This window comes from Rhyacophila brunnea, unplaced genomic scaffold, assembly GCF_057557595.1.
Source record: "Rhyacophila brunnea isolate RB1 unplaced genomic scaffold, BYU_Rbru_1.0 scaffold_6, whole genome shotgun sequence".
Lineage (NCBI taxonomy): Eukaryota > Metazoa > Arthropoda > Insecta > Trichoptera > Rhyacophilidae > Rhyacophila > Rhyacophila brunnea.
The window spans coordinates 8,243,934-8,265,553 of NW_028233276.1; the positions used below are offsets into that span (position 1 = coordinate 8,243,934).

Below are 21,620 nucleotides of genomic sequence, written 5' to 3' on the forward strand. Positions count from 1 at the left end.
TTTTGGCTGAATTCTCTTGTTTCTTAAATTTGAACATATCCTATAAATCTCTTTGTAAATTTTATATAAAGCTAAAAGGCAGTATATTACCATTTCACTTACTTGGGTTAGTGGAATGGAAGATTTGGCACGGAAATTATTTGTTGTTCTGTGGCATCTCTTCCACACATTTAGCATATTAGCAATGACATGTATGTAAATGGAATGCCAAGTTAAATTAAATGGTATATCACAGTTTTGTACGTGATAATAAATCTTATATATAATTGTAAGGGAACACAACGTATCCAATTGTGTTCATTATATTTTTCATAATTTACGTTTATTAAATTTATTATGCCAGTGGAATTCTTTTGAAATCTTTTATTTGCTGGAACTTTATCAGTGCTTATGAGAATGAGGATATCAGTGGGGATGATGAAGTGTATGGAAGTAAATTTGTGGTAGCTTGGATTTTTTGATGAGAGAGTTTATTTGTCGTTACCAGAATAAATAAATACAATGATAAAGATGACAGAGTAATGTTATAATCATGGGTAGGGATCTACTGATGAGATTGACTATATTAATGAATTTACTGACAATGTACTGAGATGTTAATATAACCGAGAAACTGGACTTGAGTAGAATGACGGTTGACTGCGTCGAGTGACCGGATTTGAGATGAGTAGTGAGCTGACTAATGGACTCGAGTAGAGTAACGAGTTATCGATCGTCCTTACTATTTATACAAACGCAGTATATATATTACATGAGAAATCATAATATACGCTATTTATCTAGGTTATGATTGAGAAAATGCTGACGATCACTCCCAACACTTTGTTTTGTTTTGACAACAGAACATAATAATTAAATTATGTCACCCTTGTAATGCTGCGTGGTATGATTGCTACAACACATATTTATTGTTAATAAAATAAAAATAAAAATAAAATAACAGGTTTATTGAAATTGAGTGAAGGTAAATTAATTATAATATAATTTAAAGGAAATGTTTTAAATTGATAACATAACTAAATTATCATTATTATTTATACAGTACTGCTTACAAGCTTTAATAATAATATATTATTAAAAAAAATACAAATATTTGTAATAATCTTATTCAACGAATATAAAAATAATAATATTTGTCAAATTAAAACGTAAAACAAATATGCATTACTAAAATAATCAACTGGTCCTGATTAGTATCAAACTGTATGGAATAATGTTATTGAAAAGACCAGTGATTATTGAGTGCCAAGGTATTCTAAATAGTTATTGGGAATAAAATTGGGAACTTAAATGGCACCAGTAAAAACCTATATTATATTATGGAGAAATTTGAACTGGTATTCGATATTTAAACGAATTGTGTTAAGTAAATGTGGCCAAACAATTAATAAGAAAATCTGCCGCCCACATGGTGCGATATTTTTAAAACGATTATTGGTGTATGGTATCAATATTTACTTTTAATAAGAAGTGAGTTACAATTTTTGTTTGTAAACAGAGCACCATCTCTTTACCAGCAGTTGTTTTTAATAAAAAAGATAAGAAAATGACTTTATAGAATACACCGATATCTTAAAAATATGCGCATGTATCCAAATCGAAGTATTTTTTTTAAATTATAGAATAAATAGTTATTAATATATTTTCCACCAATGTCACATATTATAATATATGAATTTTCCAAAGGCACCTCTAACACTAACCGTGTATTGGTTTTCCATAAACTGAATATAGTAAAACATAAATTGAAAAAAATAACACGTTGTTTTTCCTAGAAGTATTATTGAATTATTATCCGTATCCACGGCGCAAACACTTACTAAAGTCTCTACTATCGAATTAAACTCACTTTACATCCATCTTGAAATTAAAGATAGTTAAGTTGTTTTTACGCACTGATATGAGATTAATTCCGAACAAGAAGGCTCACCGAAATTATTGACAAGATAAAATAAATTCATCAAGTCTATTTTATAATGTTTAATAAAAATAATTACAAGATAAAAAGAACTTTTTATATACAACGTTTTTAAATTTTCTGTTCAATTATTATGCTTAATATGTTCAAACTTGTACTTGATAATATGAAGTAAATAAATAACAAACAAAATATAGAATACTGAAATGTCATTTTGAATTCCATAGTAACGCACGTATATATTAATAATTTAGTTGCTAGGACCACCCCCTTAGCAACCAATAATAGTGGATTGGATTACGAATTTCTTCCAAAATAACTATTTATAGAAAATATAATTAACTGAAAATGAATTCAATTCTACTTAAAGATGGCTAAAAGTATTAAAAGAATGCATTGGCATCGTGTTCTGATATATTCTAAAAGTTTCAAATGTCTAGCTAGTCGGGAAGTTAGTTAAAAATCGATTGCAAGATTTGTACCGGATAAACAACCACCAGACAAATATTAGGAATACGAGCTAATAAAAACGTTGTAAAAAATATGACGGACTAAAATGTGGCACTATAGTTCGACAACATAAACGTTAACTTTTTCATGTTCGGTTGGGTTCGGCTGTTTTCGACCAGTACGGGAGCAACTGAGCAGGGGACAGCCCATATTACACGTAGCAAATATTTAGTTAGTACTTTTTATATGAATAATTATTAAACTACTGTCCACAACAAGATCTCAGCGATAACATGAAGTCGCTGTATTTGCGTGTAGAAGATTTCTGTGTTGTCATTTTTTGAGAAAAGAAATTCGGCGAAATTACGTTTTTAATTTATTACAATTACATTCGCAGTAATTCATATAAAAGTACAATTATAATTTGATTATTGACAATAGAAAAAAATAACAATTAATAATAAGCAAATTAATTAAAAATAGATTAAAACTGTAAATAATTATTAAAAATATCTACGATACGTTCAACAAAACTTAATAATGATAAATATAACAATAAAACAAGAAGATAACTTTAAACGTCAGCTAAACGCTCATGTTTTACCACAAGCTTACTTGCGCAAACCGGTTTGTATCGGTAAGCCCGTGTAAATGGACGGCTGGCGCAAACTGAAAAGCACTGTAAAAGTATTACGTATAATTTGCACAAACTATACTGCGCACGCAAGTCGCTGCCGTCTAGCCAGCGCTATGTAATACATATTTTTACAATAATTATTTTAAAATAAAATTTGTAAATAAAAGTGTATCTTTGACTTTCAAGTATTTTATTTCGATTAATTTAAAATGTATTATTTGCATGAAAGGGGATTCCCATTAAGTATTTAATTCATAGAAAGGAATTCTAGATCTCTTTCATTTCAGCAACTATTTAGAAATAATATATAATATCTTTTGTTGTGTTAACTGTCAATAATTCATCGTGGAAGTGCATTGTACTGTTAGTTTAGTTTAATAAAACGCAATTTTTTGTAGTACTTATTCCATTTTTATTAATTATATTTGGACCGGTTTTGTTCGCCTCAAAGGTACATTTTCAACTGTAAAAGAAATAAATGAAATTAAAATATTGGTTGAGGTGGACGAAACCGGTCCAAATAAAATTAATATAGAAGAATATGTACTATAAAATTTGCGTTATATTAAAATAAATTAATGATGTATAATATGTTAAAACTTAGTATTTCTGGAAACCGTATTAATTTAATGAACTCGACGTAAAACTATGTTATTAATTAATATTTAATGGTTAGCGTAGATAAATGAATTTTAAGGAATTAACAATAAAATAAAAATATTAAAGACGGTACTTCATTGAAACGGCAAATAATTTTCAACTATAGGTGCGACAAAATTTTAGACTCGCTGGAAATTAGAGAGCGAAAGTCGAGCTGTGAACACGTCAATTTGTTTCATGGTGGCGACGGGGGTATTAATTCTTAAATCGTGTAAAGATGACTAAAAAACTTTTCCCATTTACTTGAAAAAGAAAACATGTCAATAAATATATTATTATTGTTACTACAGAACATTAAATGGACGCATGTTGGATTTATATGAGAAATTATGTGTCGTTAGGCACGCGTCATTTGCACAATGCGCGCATTGCCTAGCCACGATCTTTTTAGACCATGCCTCAACTGAGGTATAGCCTTAACTAAACCAAATAATCGATCCTCAATTTGCCGAGCATTCGATTAAAAACTAACAACATCACGGTTGATCCATTACCGCCTATATTTATATCATTTTTGTTATACTCAAGTTAAATCGATTAGAACAGCTTGAATTAAATAAATTATTAAAAAGTAAAAATAATGCGATTTTCATAATTTATACGTCGCCTTTTTAAAATTCAGTGTAGAATTCACAAAAAAAATAATAATGGCCAAGTGGGTCCAATTTAGTAAGTTTCTTCAACTTAATAATATTGTGTTGTATAATAAGTCACATTAAAAGAGACAATTACTGATATAATAGACTTTTCAAGTAACATTTTTTCTTCTAAAACTTCACACATATTTTCATACAGCGAAGTATCGTGAAGCTTCATTTTCGTCTCGAGACTCATTCCGGACCCAGTTAAAACATTTCATGTTCGGCTCGTTGTTAGAAGGGTGAAAAACGTATTTTCTTTTGTGCCGCCATCTGTTACGAGGTAGCGAAAGATAATTTATGGCTTTTGTGCCCGCCGGCCAGATAACAATATAAGTTATATCAGTTTCCCTTTTTTTAGTTGCTGTCTTTCCGCTACTTTTGTCTTAAAGGAAAAAAGCATCTTTGTTTTATTTTTGGAAAATGAAATAACAGAAAGACCGTACACTTAGTTAGAAAAGGGTTGGAAATTTCGAAAGTGGCTTAATTCAACCGGGAGTTTTTATTTAGATAAAATTCTTTTTTTTTCTTTTTGTTGCGTTGTCTATGGTTTGGGTGATATTTCCCTAATGAATAAGGCAAGCATTCTGGTTATATTCACAAAGTAAGTTAACTGTATCAAGGATGACACGTTTTGAAAACCGACAACTTTATTGCTCAAAATATAATTAAATTTATTACTTTCCACAATACACATTTTAAGACTATTTTATTGTTATGATAATATAACTTTTAAACGATGCGAAGAATTATAATCATAATTATCGTTTATTTTATTCTGTACCTGAACGTCAGTATATCCAATGTCCAAAAAGATCAATTTTGAAAATCATAATTTAAGATAGTCAAGTAAAGATATTTAGGTTTTGTTGTGTATCTAATAATATAAATAATCAAAAGTGTTCATTGGTTCTGAAAGATTATTTTGATACTTACAAAATCTGCAACAAACAATTTTAGGCTAAATCGTACTTATACTACTGAATTTGAGGCAGGTACAGCTATATTGTTAATTGTTGGAATAGAATTATTAAAATAGTAATTGTTTACGTGATAACATCTAGTTTCACATTAAAACAAATACCTACTTATATTGAATTCATATTTTTTGTCAACTGCTATTTGGGTCTGTGCCAGATATATTATTGTACCATATAATAATAGTAACAGATTACCATTGAAATATTTTCTACTACATAATAAAGTAACAAACAATCAATATTATGTGTTTTTTTTCAACTGTCTTAAAGAATATGTTCTTTTTACAGGATGGACCAGAGTTCCGGCTCTGGAGTGGAGCAGACGGTGGAAAAGAAATCTAAATTGAATGGATTTCTCAATTTGAAGACTCCATTAATCTCAACAAAAACCTTGGGGTAAGTACAGCGCAGTTAACAATCTCAATGGATAATACGTACACGATAATAATAAAATAAACTTTTTCTACTCATCAACAGGTGCTCCTGAGTGTAATTTAGATATTGTTAATTTATTCAAGTGTATAGGCTATTTTTTATTATACCGCAGTGCCGTTTCTTATTTTTTAATATATTAAATTCATTCAATTATTGTAATACTTGAAACAGGTAAGGTAAATGTATTTTACTGAATTTACTACATTTTTAATATATTGTTAGTCATTCGTAAGGTAAATACGGTTTTATTCAATAAAATAATGTGCTATCAGAGACACCTATAAAAAACAGTCAAAACGCTAAACGCTAAAAGGGAAATTGCGGTTTGTATCTCCGGTAATTTTCCAGGTTTGGTTTGCGTCGTTGCTTTTATAAAAATCGTTCAAAGAAAGTAAAATAGATTCCAATCAAACCAAAAAATTGTCCTTGCTGAGGTACTAAAAGATATAGGTGTAATAAATATCTCATTCATATTTTTATGGCAGCACGTGATAATATAATAAAGTTTCTTTCTTCGCGCAAGGTTGAATTGAAACAAAGAATATTGTTCAACTTCATTGAGATATCCATTTCCTATTGGAAATTTTCAGAAAGTTTCCCATAGTGAAAATAATATTTATTTTGGTTAAAAAAAACTAAGTGCTTTTGACAGTTTTCATGTTTTAAAATAAACTGCACCGAAGAAAAGGAAACTTTGCGTGCTTTTATATTAGTAATATAAAGTTTTATTGTAAGTTACGTTTCAAAGATTTGTTATTGGCATGTTTAGTGTTTGTGCATTTTTGACACATTTTTCTCTTTTCGAAAAGATAATTATTTTCAGCCCCCTCTCCAACCTCACCAAAATTATACGTCTATTTCAACTAATAATTTATTTAAATTTTTAATTTTAAAACAAAACAACTTAATATAAAATGAAATTGATCATAAACACAGAAAAATTTTCACTATCTATTATTGGTAATTAAATCTGTATAATTAAATTGGTGGGTATACCAACTAATGAGAATCATACACCTTGTTTTGTACAACCATTTTTTTGCAATAAAAGACTGCATATTTATTATTGCTCAATTGTCTTCATCGTCGCCTACTTCTTTGGGACCACTACCTTCAGTGCCCAGTTTGAGAAACCATCGTTTAGATAAATAAATGCTAGAGTTCATTTATTCTTATATTTAGGGGTTCTTGAGAAATCTGTCTTATACTTTCACATAACAGATTAATATTAATTTTCAAAACTTTGTTGCTGTAGATTGTGATAGCTTCTGTCTTCTGTTCAAAGAACTAATTCTTATTATTTTAGTGTCATCCCTTTACGTAGATTGGCTACCATCAGGGCGATAACAGTCCCATTAAATCTTGCCCGGAATAGTTTATTAGATCTCAAATTCTACTATACTATACAGAGTTTTAATCAAAAAAATGCTGTACATATTTATTTACTGTATTTATCATCAATCTTTCATTAGATAACCGGCTGTAAACTATGTATTATTGCTTTTATGAGCATTAAAAATTGTACACAAAACAAATCAATGCAATATTGAGAACAGTTACAATACCTATACAGTTCATTGTAGTTTGTCAGTTTAACTAAAACAATATTAATTTAAATGTTGCATGTGATGATTAGCTATTTGATCTAGTTAAGATCTTAAAATAAATGAGGTTCTTTAACATAATTGGATATTAATACTACTTTTAACCGACTAAGCCAGGCCTATTTTCTAGATTATTCTAAATAATAACGTTATTTGCAATAGGTTGCCGGTAAATTTTTAAATTACATTTCACTCATTTTAAAAGCTTGAAATATTAATGGAAAAAAACATAAATATGTAAAATACTGCGTAGAAATATATAAATAAGTATATATATTTGAGAAAGACACTCTGAAATATAAAAAAACCTTGATTTGAATTCATATACTCGTACTTAGCGTAAACCGCATGCATCAAAATAAATACTGATCGACAGTAAGTTTAAAAGATAAAAGCATTCAGTCAGATAGTGAACGATTTCACTTCGAATTAAGTGTAATTTTTCTAGAATTATTTTATGTACCTAGAGGTTTTTAAAAATGATGTATTTAAAAAAAAAATAATGTGACATACTCAAAACTTATGTGTTTATGTATTCAGTATTGCAAAAAATAAATTAAATAATGGTAATGTAATAGGTACATTAATTGAATTATGACTATATTATTAATTATTTATGTTATTCAAAATATTAACAATAATAAATTATGATATAATATAAACTCAAACATAAAAAAATATTATATAGCAATCTGAATAAACCCCGTACTGTATTTAATATTTTTTTGATTATTTTGATTGTTATATTTTTTTAAATGATACCCCTGAATCAAACATATTAAAATTTAATTTATTTTCTTGAGTATATTTATAAAATACCCAAACTGCTGGTGGTTGTACGGTGTGGAATGAAATAGAGCCTCCATGAGGCAAGACGATGGTGGAAGTTTGCGGCAGACGAAGAAGAGAAAGTGGAGACGTTTTTTGATAATGGCCAAGATAGACATTGGATTATAAATAGTACCGATAATAATAATATTATGATGAAATGTATAAGTCTGGATATATTTTTTTTTTGAGAAAAATAACACAAACAATGAATGATTTCATTCATTACTTTGATTTATTTAAATTGGTAAGTAAATTGCTGTCATAAAATACAACCAATTGCGGTTTTATACTGAAAAATTGCTAGTACTAAATATAAATATTTAAAAGAAATTGATAACTTAACTTAACTACACCGTTGGTCCCATATTATTTCACTAAGATAATTTTAACAATAATTGTATGATTATATTTTATAATTTTGGTTTGTTGTTCCAATGTGGTGGACACACTCACTGCATGTTACCTGCATACATCAGTTTAATCGTCATGTTCAGCAGCTCTTATGGCTGAGTGTAACAAAGCCAAAAAATACGACTGTCTATCACTAAATTATATTGTCTGTCTCATGGGTTTTGAGATATCTGGACTCTAGGGACCGTCTGCTTTAAAGACGGTGGCTGAGATCGGTTGTCACTTGACTGATAAGAATACCATTCAACTGAGTACCTAAGAGAGTACAGACAAGTATAGAATTTCAAATAGCTAATACAGTCACCGTTTTAGGTACTGTTGAGGTATCTAGGGGCCTGGACGAAGTATTTTATATACTAGGAGAAACTGGTATATCAATCGTTTTATTATTATTATTTTATTGGTATATAATTAAATACATAATAATAATACTATCGACCGAAGGTCATTGATGGAATTTGAATTTTAATTCTAATGTATTTAAGTTTTGTTCTACTCCATTTGAGTCGTTTTTTTGCGACCCGGGTTCGCCATTCGGCATCTTCAGGCACTGTGTATACTAACCAAAAGGCAACACACACTGACAATGAACACTATTGACTCTAACTTATATAATAAATCAATACAGTAAAGTAGGTAAAAACTTATCACCTACCTATTAAGTCAAGGATCCAATAAAAAATATTTAATATATAACAAACAAATTATGAATAGTTATGAAAGTGTTTGTAAAAAACCCCATACCTTATTAATAATAATACACTCGATAAGCGTATAATAAATCGTCAAATCTAATAGATCATTACTTATTATAAACAATAAAAATACTACACTCAAGAGGTGTAAAATAGTCTATTCAGGGAACAATGGAAATTAATGGAGTTAAATAATGAGATATATCTATGGTACCTATCAGTCTTTGAAAGTTATTAGTTCAGCAATTATTATTCTTAATGATACTTATTTTTATTTTTTATAATATTATTTTTAACTATAACCCGTATACATACCTATATCCGCATATATATAAATATTTTATATCAATACCATTTGATTGACCATTATAGTCTCGCATGTAAACCATGATATAAGACATAGGATATAGGATATAGTAATGGGCTAACTCATATTATGTTAATATATATTATATAATTTTTTATCTTTTTTAATAGATTACATATCACTATTTTTTTTTATTTTCTAGTTAATTTCGATAACTTTTTGGAGTATATTTTAGTGTATCTGGCTTATGACCAGATCACCTAACTAAAGGTTCACGTATTTATTTCTCAATCAATATGTTGTGTATCCGGTATATTTGAAATTCTGCAGTTATAGAAAATAATATATTATATAAAAAAAACCTTTTCTAAAATTTTGTAAACGAAGCGAAAAAGGCTCGAGAAAAGCTCGCCTTTCACTTTGGATTCTGTCAACAGATGTCAACTGAGGTCGTACGTAACGGGAATTTAGAATTACTATTTTCCCGACTTTATTTTAGACAAGCGATAGTTTGATAGCAACACTCCGCCGATATTAATGTTGCTTTATTATTAACGCTATTTTCCCTCCAAAACTTATTTGAAACCTAAGCAGTCAGTATTTGAACTTTTAAAAATAATACATAAGGAATGCGTAGATTCTTAGGCCTATTAACTTTGTGTTTTAATTAAATTATCGTAAAGTCAAGTTGCAGTTTGATTTATAGTTTACGCGCTATAATCTATAGATTATAAATGATGACGATGCAAATAACTGGAATAACGTAAAAATATTAAAAAAAATCGTTGTTTTTAACAGACTTATAATGGAGTTTCATCACATAAAAGCAAACGTCAATTAGTAGATACATAATTGTTTTGGAAGCATCAGGTAATATTTTTATACATATTATGCATTCAGATTGAATACAAAATATCTAATCAATTCACACTTAATGCTTGTAATATGATAATCACTTTGATCAATAATTACAAAAGCTAGTTGCCTTTCTATTGGCGGAATTTGAAACATCATTTTCGTTAAATAAAGCTATTATAAATTATTCGCATGACTCCTCAATTATCGGTGTCTTATAGAATATTAGCACTCACTTGGACAGTGACAAATATGAGTTCAAATCCTGCTCGGTCCAATTATTTTTTTAATATTTCCTTTATACAAGTAAATGTATTTCTAATGCCGTGTCCACATTGGCAACAAGTATCTGGCAACCACATTAAATTTCGATTAAAATAATTTTTGGTCAAACAAATTTTGATAATTATCGTGAAATTTAATGAGGTTGCCAGTGTGAAGACGGAATAAGATTTGCAAAATTGTGAATAAGACGTAAATCTCAGGTGTGTTCATTAGGTAATAAATAAAAAATATAATTTAATTAAAAATTATTTGACATCTGGGACAATTGGTTATAATATATTTTTATAAATATAATTGATTATTATGTCTGGAAATCTGGACATTAATTAAAACGAAGACCTCTGATTATTTTTATGGACTAATATGTTAATAAAGGTAATTCCTTTAAAGACCAGATGTTTTAAGAGTGGTTGAAAGCAATTTCGTTATTGGACTACGTAGATAACTAACTAGAATGCTTTCAGAGATCACGTAGCAAATTCGCAAAACTGTTGTGTAGAGGAAAATCTAGAGCGGTGAAAACAGAAGTCTCCTTTGCTGTCATATTGTTTTTCTCTCATTTTCCAAATGCGCACTCATTTTTTTCGATTACTTTATCGGCGAAAGAATATAACTACCCATTTCACGGGTGAGTTAAATACAAAATATGGATTACAACCTAGTTGAATGTGACACAATCAGTCTAATTTTTAAATATAATTTCGAACCTAAATGAAAGTAAAGATCGTAAATTTCGTTTAATAATGTTAAATTGAGTATTAGTATATTCAATTAATGATAAGTAAATTTACTTGAAACTTACAACTGAAAAGTTTTCAAAATCAATTTCTCATTGTTAATAGTTATTTTGATGAAATTGCAATGATAAAATGATGTAAAAGTAACAGAATAATATCAATATTTGAATAGTTTGAATTAGACAATTGAAAGAGCTCGGAAACTCAGTGAAACTATATACTTATCTAAAATTGATCAACTTTACACTTTGATGAAAAACATTGAATTTGACTTCAATTATAATTTTAATTTGAATGTGAAAACAAGCTAATTATCTGGCTATCATAGAACTAGAGCATTTTTCTTTTTCAGGCTCATGTTCTTCAGTAATCAAGTTCCGACAAAAGAAAAAGAAAAAATATTCTCACTAATTTCATAATATGATTAATAGAATATTTTATACTAATACAAAATATGTTTTTACAGCTATTTTAAATAATTATTATTTATTGAAGATATTGAACATAATAAAACAAATTAAATATTTTAAGACAACCCACTGTTCAAATATAATTTAATTTATTTATTTATCTAGCTTCAAAACAGAGATACATACATCGTTTTAGACCATGTCCGATCTTAATACGTTCATATGGGCCTCTACAGAGTGGAACAGATTTTTTTTTTACGAGAAATGGATGTCAGCCATTTGCTCAACCTATTAGGTCCATACTCTGACTCATACACAAATTGAAAAATTGTACTTACCAGACCCAGGATTCGAACCTGGGACCCACGACGCTATAGTCCGACGCTTAAGCCGCGCGGTCATCGTGGGTATTGTAAAAAATAATAATAAGAATAAAACGTTAAGAAACTGTTAAGTGATTATCTATCCATGAGGGCATCTAATCAACCAACTATTACTGATGATACTAAGTTCCGATATAGTATAATGAAATAAATAGTCAGCTGATCTCTAGTCTTTGTATTGGGAGTGAAATTGAGCAGATATTGTGTATTTATAACTTGGTTAAAATAATTTTCTAAGTATCTCATGTGGTGTAAGTCATAGTGTATTTCCAATAAATTTGACCTTGCTTCTAGATACTTTAGTAAGACTGAGTATTTTGATTAAATAATCGATACAGTTATTAAACATTTAACAATGGGCACAATTATTCTGAATTCATTAGTTCAAGATAAAACTAATTAAACGTCGTAATACAATAAGTTCAATCTAGCATTTGAATATATTAATTAACAATATAATGCTTTTAAATATCTGTCATAATGAAACTTTGAACTCAGTCTGTCATATTTAAAATGTCAAAGAATTTATTCTTCGTTTATTATTCCGGTAACTGTCGACTCATTCATTGCGTGCTCAAAGTTATGTTATCACAGTTTTGATTCACAAGAAATGAGCAAAATAAATTAAACAGATTTTAAATTATATTCAACCCAACGAGATGACAATAGATAATAGATGTCGTGATATTAATTCAAAATGTGTCTAGTATAAAATACTATATACTATTTAAAATTTATTTTATATAATTTAGCAAATGTTGGGGCCTGCTTTGTTTGTCCAGAAGGACGTTTTCAAGTTACATTTTTATATTTAATAAAAAATACATTTTAGAGCTAATGGGTATTTTTATTGAAAATACAATGAAAAAAACTTAAGCGGCCCAAATTTTTTTGTTCAATAATAATATATCAAATAAAAGATAAGTTTTTTGGGTAATATATTACAGATATACTATCCGTAAAATATTTTTGGCACCTATTTTGGCCCTCGTTAAACGAATGACACATACACTACTATTTATAGAGCTCCAAGAAAATAATATACATTATTTTTTCGCGTGTTTTTACAACAATAATAACCGAACACTCGATGCTGGCAAAGCTTTTATCACTGATATGAGAAATATGATTATTTCTGATAGTAGCAGGTGAAACTAATCCATTTTTTTGGCTTAAAGCGCGTTGACACGGTCCAAGTACGATACAAGTACACTTGGACCGAGTGCCATCCATGTGCACTCGTATGAGACATCTTCATATTAATTATTCCTATCCAAGCTACTTGAACCGCATCCTACTCATCCAAGTTAGCTTGGATAGGAATAATTAGTATGAAACTGTCACTTGGATGGAACTCGGTCCAAGTGTACTTGGATCGTGCTTGGACCGTGTCAACGCGGCTTTATTATGCATGCATAATAATTATATTAAAATCTAAAAATAAATACTTTAATAATTTAGATCTAACGTTAATTAGTATAACTTTAAACTACTGTAATTCTGATTGACGATAATCTTTTAATTTTATTCAAATATAATATTAGCATATTTTTAATAATATATTGTACAAATTCATTATGATAGACACAAAATAAATAGTAATTGAAATTTTTCACAATATAACACAAAAATTATCGTAGGTTATTTAATATAAAAATATAAAAAACTCCATACGGAAAATCAATCTTACTCAAATGGTATATATTCTAACCATGGTGCCAAATAAAATGCTATATCAAAAAAAAACTATGTATTAATCTGTTTCAGAGGTTTATAGTCCACTATTATTATAGTAGACTAATATTAGTATAAGTAAATTCAATGCGTCCAACGCAACTGATGCGTTGCCCATCAAGTGGCCATTATATATAATTAGCATGCTATTCAAATGCCGTAATGAAATATTAATTAAAAGGTCCGCAGTGAATGGGTTTAACAATTTACTAAATGTGTAGATATAGCTATTACTATAATATACACCTTATTTTTCGGTAGATGTTTTGCTCACTTGGTGAGGTTTATCAATAGTTAGAGTAAATAATTAAATAGTTAATAATAGATAATTATGTTGTGAAATATTTTTATAATATTAAATACTCAACGGTGAAGGTGGAAAAGGAGCTTTGTTATTAAAGAAAAGATAGTTAATAAAATTCATATTTTAGTAGAAAAGGTCGGAATTATGTAATATATAATATTACCTTAAAAGAACATTTCGGTAGATATACTTGTATATATACAATATGATTAATACCATGTAATTTACACATTTTATACATTATTTATTGCGCTATATTACATAATTAATAGTTAGATGTTTACTATTAGGACTATTTTATGTAATAAATAAAAAAAACTTACTTAAATCTGTCAATAATATCAAAAGGCTTTTTTGTTGTTTCTGGATATGATATTATGTAAAGGTATTTATTTCAATAAAAAAGTAAAAATATTATTGAACATGTAACTTTGAGTTGCGCTTAGTAACTATCGCATGGTATTTTCAAACTATATCTAGGCAATTATTTGAATGTCACAAACCCCGTTATCGATGTTTTTCTCCTTTGTCAGGGTTGTTTGTGCCTCAGTCTTTGCAAATCGTTTCCTGCAAAGCCTCATTAGCGTGGCACAAAACAGATGCCGCAATAATTTACGAATTTTGTTTTATAGCCCTCCCTGCACGTGTTGTCCCTTCGTATAATTTATTTATAAAAATATGCCGACCTATATATATGTTATATTTATTTACGTGACGTCGATTTTTACAGTAAATGGATTTTTAACATAAATGAAAATACCATTAATTTTAAAGCAAACTGATAGATAAAGATTTTTTTATTTTACATATTATATAACATATTCTTCTGTTTTTTGTTTATAACTGATATATTATTTTATCGTTTCAGTAACGAATATAATAAAATTAGTATATATTATCACTGATATATTCACAAATATGTAACTACATATTATATTTATTTAAAAAATGGAGATACACAATAATACCCTCTTATACTGAAAACAAAACACAAAACAAAAACACGATTTTTTTTGTACAATTTTAGAAAAATTTTGATACTTTCGTCAATCGTTTTGTTTAAGACAGTACTTCAGTGAAACGGCAAATAATTTTCGACTATAGGTGCGATAAAATTTTGGACTCGCTGGCAATCGGAGAGCGAACGTCGAGCTGTAAACAAGTCAATTTGTTTCGTGATGGCGACGGGGGTATTAGTTCTTAAATCGTGTAAAGATGACTAAAAACGTTATCCATTTACTTGAAAAAGAAAACATGTCAATGAATACATTATTATAGTTACTAATTGAACAATAAACAGAACATTAAATGGACGCATGTTGGATTTATATGACAAATTATATTTCGTTCGCCACGCGCAAATGTTGCAAAATCCACACATCGCCTAGCCACGATCTTTTTAGACCATGCCTCAACTGAGGTATAAATAGCCTTTATATGTATTTTTTCCAATATAGTAAAGAAAAAATATAGTTATTAAAAAACAAAATTCATCTATGAAGATGGAAGTTTTATATGTGAATTAATGGAAACCTGGAATAAAAGCTGAAAAAATAACGATTAATTAATAATATACTGTATTTTATTTCATATTACAGGTTAAATTTAAGCAAACTTAACTCAGGTAGAGGTGAATTTAATATTTAAGACGGTCAATAACACCAACATAATATTTGCTATCCTATAGAATTTGCTTTATATGGCTACCCATGTGCCGATATAAATAGTCAGTATTATCAGTTATTTTAATTAAATTTTATTGTTTATTTAGTTTAAACTTTAATTTTTGAGCTCAAAAAGCTACACAATACCATCTTATAAATTTGTACTGAGTCTAACAATGCTTGGTTGTATAGTAGAACAAGCTTTGAATATATTTTTTTAAATACAATGAATTACACAATATAATACTTTAAATAATTAATCTTTAAACTCGCGCCTATAGATGAGAAACAACAAAAGCACCATTTTTATTTATTTATTATAATAATACGAGTATATTACACTATATTGAAACCTTTCAAAGGAAAAAATATTTTTTTCTAAAATAATTATCAATTTGACAAATCTAAAAAGGTAATGTAACATTAGAAACACTATTATAATAGAAAATATTCGAATTAATTAATCCCTATATTATTATCACAAGTGTGATAGTAAAAAGTAATATCGGATAAATAATTATTCGCAACAGTATTCCAGACTTGATTAAGATAATTTTTGCTAAGATTACTATATATTATTATGCATACTGTATACCGCAACCAACCTCATTATGTAGGCTTTGTAGGACGAGAAGCTTTCGCTGACATTACTTCGCCCCGGATTCCTTAGCGTGTGGGCTATCAGGAAAATTGACGGGAAAATTCACACCACGTTGCCTTCAATATTATTATTCTATTACTCTGACTCGCATAATGCGAAGTGCTTTTTGTATTTTAATAATTCAAGATATCTCATTTCATTGCTGTGAATTATTGGGTCACAGCTGATATCTGAATTATTTTAAACACTACCTGGTTTTATGAATAAAATATATCACTTGGTATTTATGACTTATAAAATATAATGACATAGTTCCATTCACATTGTTTTTATTAAGTAGAAGTAGAATATAACGTTTTAAATCGTAACTACTTTTCATTAAATCGCTCACTGCATTAAAAAGTATATTAGATTATATTTATAAAAAAAAATGGAAGGGATATATTGACATGTACCATTTTTAGTCACGCCTGATATTATAGTTTTGAAATATATTATTTTTAATGAGTAATTTATGACAGAAAATTAATAATAAAATTAAATAAAAGAAGCCTTGTTTTAATTAGTTCATAAATCCTAAGTTAAAGGTAAATATTATAGTAAAGTTGGTGGTGCTTCCTTCAATTAATATTGGGAACAACATTTTAACTCATACAAATAGGTAGATACAATACTGAGGAACCTTTTTGAATAATTATAATAAATGAAAAGGTTTAAATACTTGGCCACATAATACATCTTCTTGAAAAGACATATCAACTTTCGCTCAGTTTATCCCTGAAAGACAAATATCTTTTTGGATCGAAAATTTCAGAGATCAATTAAGCTTAATACGTTATTTCTATTCGGAGTGATGTTAGACAAAAAAATATTGCCAAATGTCAGTAATGGATACGGTACAAAAAGATAAATACTTGATAAGGTTTACTGTGTATCTAGATGAAGTAAGTGTCATATTATGAACATATTCACCTACATAGGGTGAACGTTATATTAGCAGGTTTTTAAACCAGAAATAGTACCTTGTTAGCTATTTGAACAACTCATTGATTAAGTCACACTTACTAAAAAAATATATCACTTTGAATTCCAAAGTTACTTGTGTGGGAATTTGAACTTAACCAAATAACAATAGTTTTAATGTTTACACGGCGTTATATTACAATTTGGTCTTTTCCACAATGCCGTTTTAATATTTCATAACCTGTAATATAGTAGAAAATGTCTATATTCTATTCAATATGAAAGCACTCTCGAAATATTAATAATTACCGAAATATTGTCTAAACAGTGAAAACATTTCCCAGAAATATTTCAAATAACAGTAATGTTATTTATCTTTGAATAAATTTATACAACAACGACAAACACAACCAGTGACTGGGCGATGTTTGGTTAGACTATACATTATATTATTAATACGTATGTATATTCTATTTTATTCAAATGCTTTTGTTTCTTGATATCTAAAATGTTATTATATAATTATTTTGGAGTAATTCGTAGAACATAAGTAATGATTCCTTAATAATTAGTGTGAAATACCTAAGAATTTCACACTATTATTTTAAATATGTTTAATATTATATTATAAACTTTTAAATTAACTATTTATATTTTATTCAACGAATACTTGGCAAGATTTAAGCATGTAACATTCTAATTATTGAACATACGTCATTTTAAAAACACTTCTGATAAAATATATTGTTTCCAATAGAAAAAATCTTTTTTGAAAAATTTAAGACACCCAGCAGGAATCGAACTTACATCTCTCCGGTTTCGCGCCCATGCACATAGACCACTATGCTATAGGAAGCATACCTAATTTCAACAAATTTTAAATAACGGCTCTTAATGCTCTCTGAAGCGCTTTCCAAATTGTGTTACTATTGGTCATTACTACCAATCGCCAATAGTTATTGACAAATAAATTGAATGAACTGAATTAACCATAATGCATAATATATACCTACTTCAAACAAAATATCATAAAATATATTATTGAAAAAGAATTTTTACTTATGAGAGATTTTTAGTTATTCTGTAACAAAGCTATTTTTGATAAAAATATCTATACGGAATCGTAAACAATATTGTTATATTTATGTCTCGAGTAAAGTTTTTCCACTCAATCATCTATCGGGAACCCGCTAAATGCCGCATCCCCCGCTGCTACGTTTACCATTGATCTTTTCTTTGTTCCTATCATAATTTATTCTACGTACTTGCTTTTCCATCCACCACCCGCCACGTTATGCAGGCGTATACCGTGGCGTAACGAACGATAGGCGCTGTTCAAATTTGTGCCGAAAGTGTCCCAGGAGCAACTTCCCAAGACCTTGGTTGGCGTGCACTAGAGTGTGCGTGATCCCTAATTCCATATACTGTATTACGGTCAATTCTCGATGAGAAAAGACCTTCTCGCTCGCCGTATAATGCCGCAAACTTTTTAAAAGCTGAGAAATTTTCCCTCGTAGATACCAAGTCGCAATTGCCGACCGGTCCAACTGAGGGTCGGACCGACTTGAGAAGCTATTCCCTTTCAACCGACATATGGGGACACTCCCAGAGGATGTGATCGGCATCCTGCAATTCGCCACATAAGCAAGTCGGAGATTCTATTAGGCCAAGCTGACAGAGCTTGGAGGCAAAACCACCGTGTCCGGTTAAGAACTGAGAAGTCCAATGGTCTAGAGTCAATCTGTATACGTCCTGTAGTTTTCTAATTGTTTTATTACACAAAACTTCTCGGTATTTTCCTAATTGATTCAGGAGTGTCCAACGTTATTAGTGTGTGCGCGACAATTTCTGGTTTAGTGTGAATAAATTTACCTTTATTCTAAATTAAAATATTGAAATATTATAACAGTACCAACCATAGGTTGAAATCTAGGTTAAATTTGTGAATGCTAATGAGATGTCTCATTTTGAGAAAGATACTTCTTGCTATTTAAATTTTTGTTTTTATTGTTTATATCATTTCTCATTTATCATTCTTAAATACGTGGCACACGTTTAATTGTTATAGCTTAATTAAACTATTGTATTTCTAAAGGAGAAGAGAATAAATATCATTGAACTATTATAATATCAGAAAGAGACATATAAATTCACAAACAAAATTGTCTGAAACTCAATATTTTATGACTCTCCTGAAACGTAGTTATTTAAGACATACAAAAATACCCCCCTTTCCATTTTCCCACAGAATTATAATATTTTTTTTCCAGGGAGATTAATAAAATTGTAGTTATGTGGTCATTTATTATATAATATGATCTCAGGTAATAATATAATATGGTAAGATTATAATAATAATAAACAAGCAAATACTTTGTAAAAACTTAAATTTACGATTAAATATTACATTGTTTATTTGTTTGCCCTCGATGGCCGCCCGGATTAAGCGTCGACCTGTAGTGTCGAGGGTCCCAGGTTTGAATCCTCGGCCTGGAAAGTACACATATTGTTTTTATATTTGTGGATGAGTCAGGACCTAATAGGTTGAGCAAGTGGCTGACATCCATTTTTCGTAAAAACAAATTCATTTAACACAAACCTCCACTCAGTGGAGGTCCATACAATCTTATTAGGATAGGACATGGTCGGAATGTGATTATATTTTTAATCTCAATAGCTAAAAAAAACTACACACTTGATACTCTTGAGTACCTAATATTTAAAAGTTTAAATGGACCGTAAAAGTAATTACTCTAAACCGTCTAGGAATACTCACGTAATTAATTCTTTAGAATTTTTTCGACGTTAAGACGGATTTTTAAAAGCTTTTCTAATGAAAGCTAGAGACGAAAGCTTCATCATAGTTTTAAGGGTAATGGAATTTTTAATATGAAATTTTCTGCTCTTAATCGCAGCTTAGCACTTAAGATTTCAGCAATTCCGGTACTTAGGTTCAGATGGACAATGATTTGTTTTTCTGAAGATAACGTAAAATGAATGAATCAAATTCAATAATAAATGATCCGCTAGATTAATAAAACTAACATAATATAATTTATTTTTGATGCAGTGCCTAGACCAGAAGTCATAATTTTTGAGATTTTTTTTTCATTCAAATGATGGAGATTTTTTTCATTGGTTCTACAATCCGATTATAGATCTTGGTCGCCTCACAAAGAGGTTTCTTAATATCTACTTTGATTTTACAAGAAATGAATACTTTTTTAACCTATTGGGACTCATGTCTAATCAACGCTACTTGGTGTGACAAATGGCGAATAAAAATAAATCCAGACAAAAGCTCTGCAGTTACTTTTACAAAAAGATCCGACAGACACAAGCATAAAATCAAAAGTATCAGAATGCACGGCACCGATATTGCTTGGACTTCTACAGTCAATTATCTAAAACTTAACCTTAGGCGAACATCTAACTTTTATTATTAACTATTTCTTTTATTCAACGAATAATTCACAAGATTTAAGAATGTATCATTCTAATTATTGAACATACACAATTTTGTAAAACACTTTCTGAGAGAGTATATTATAACCAATAGATAAAATCTTTTTTGAAAAAAGTAAGCCACGCCGACAGGGAATCGAACCTTGTATCTCCCAATAGGTATCTACTTTGATTTAAGAAACAAAAATCGATTGCCAAAGTAGCTTGATTTGGAAGAGAGCTGATGAATAGGTATTAAAATTGACCAATAGTTAAAATTTGTAGCAATTAGTATGTCACTGCGTAGCATATTGGTAAATGCGACGGATGGGGCGTAAACCCGGGAGATACAGGGTTAGATTCCCCGTCGGGGTGGCTTACTTTTTTCAAAAAAGATTTTATCTACTGGTTATAATATACTTCCTCAGAAAGTGTTTTTCAAAATTGTATATAGTATCTAACTTTTAATAAACATTTGGAAATCAAAAAGCTCCAAGCTCAAGACGCCATATGATAGGTAAAAAAAGCAAATTCGCCCTTAGAAGCAAACTTCTTCTATATACTGCGATCACCCGTCTCATTATGACATATATGCTGCCTTCGTTTGTGGCTATGCTAATCCTACAAAACATTTTAAAACGCTACAGACAAAACAAATCTCTTAGAACAGTCAC

General features: G+C 29.0%; 1 protein-coding gene across 1 annotated transcript in view; it reads left to right on the forward strand.

Moving 5' to 3' along the window:
• Syt7 (Synaptotagmin 7) overlaps nucleotides 1-21,620 on the forward strand; it is a 767,213-nt gene that overhangs the window by 124,862 nt on the left and 620,731 nt on the right. Inside the window, exon 4 of the mRNA XM_085956767.1 lies at nucleotides 5,572-5,679. Within this exon, the coding sequence (XP_085812893.1) occupies nucleotides 5,572-5,679 (108 nt within the window). The remainder of the gene's footprint in view (nucleotides 1-5,571; nucleotides 5,680-21,620) is intronic.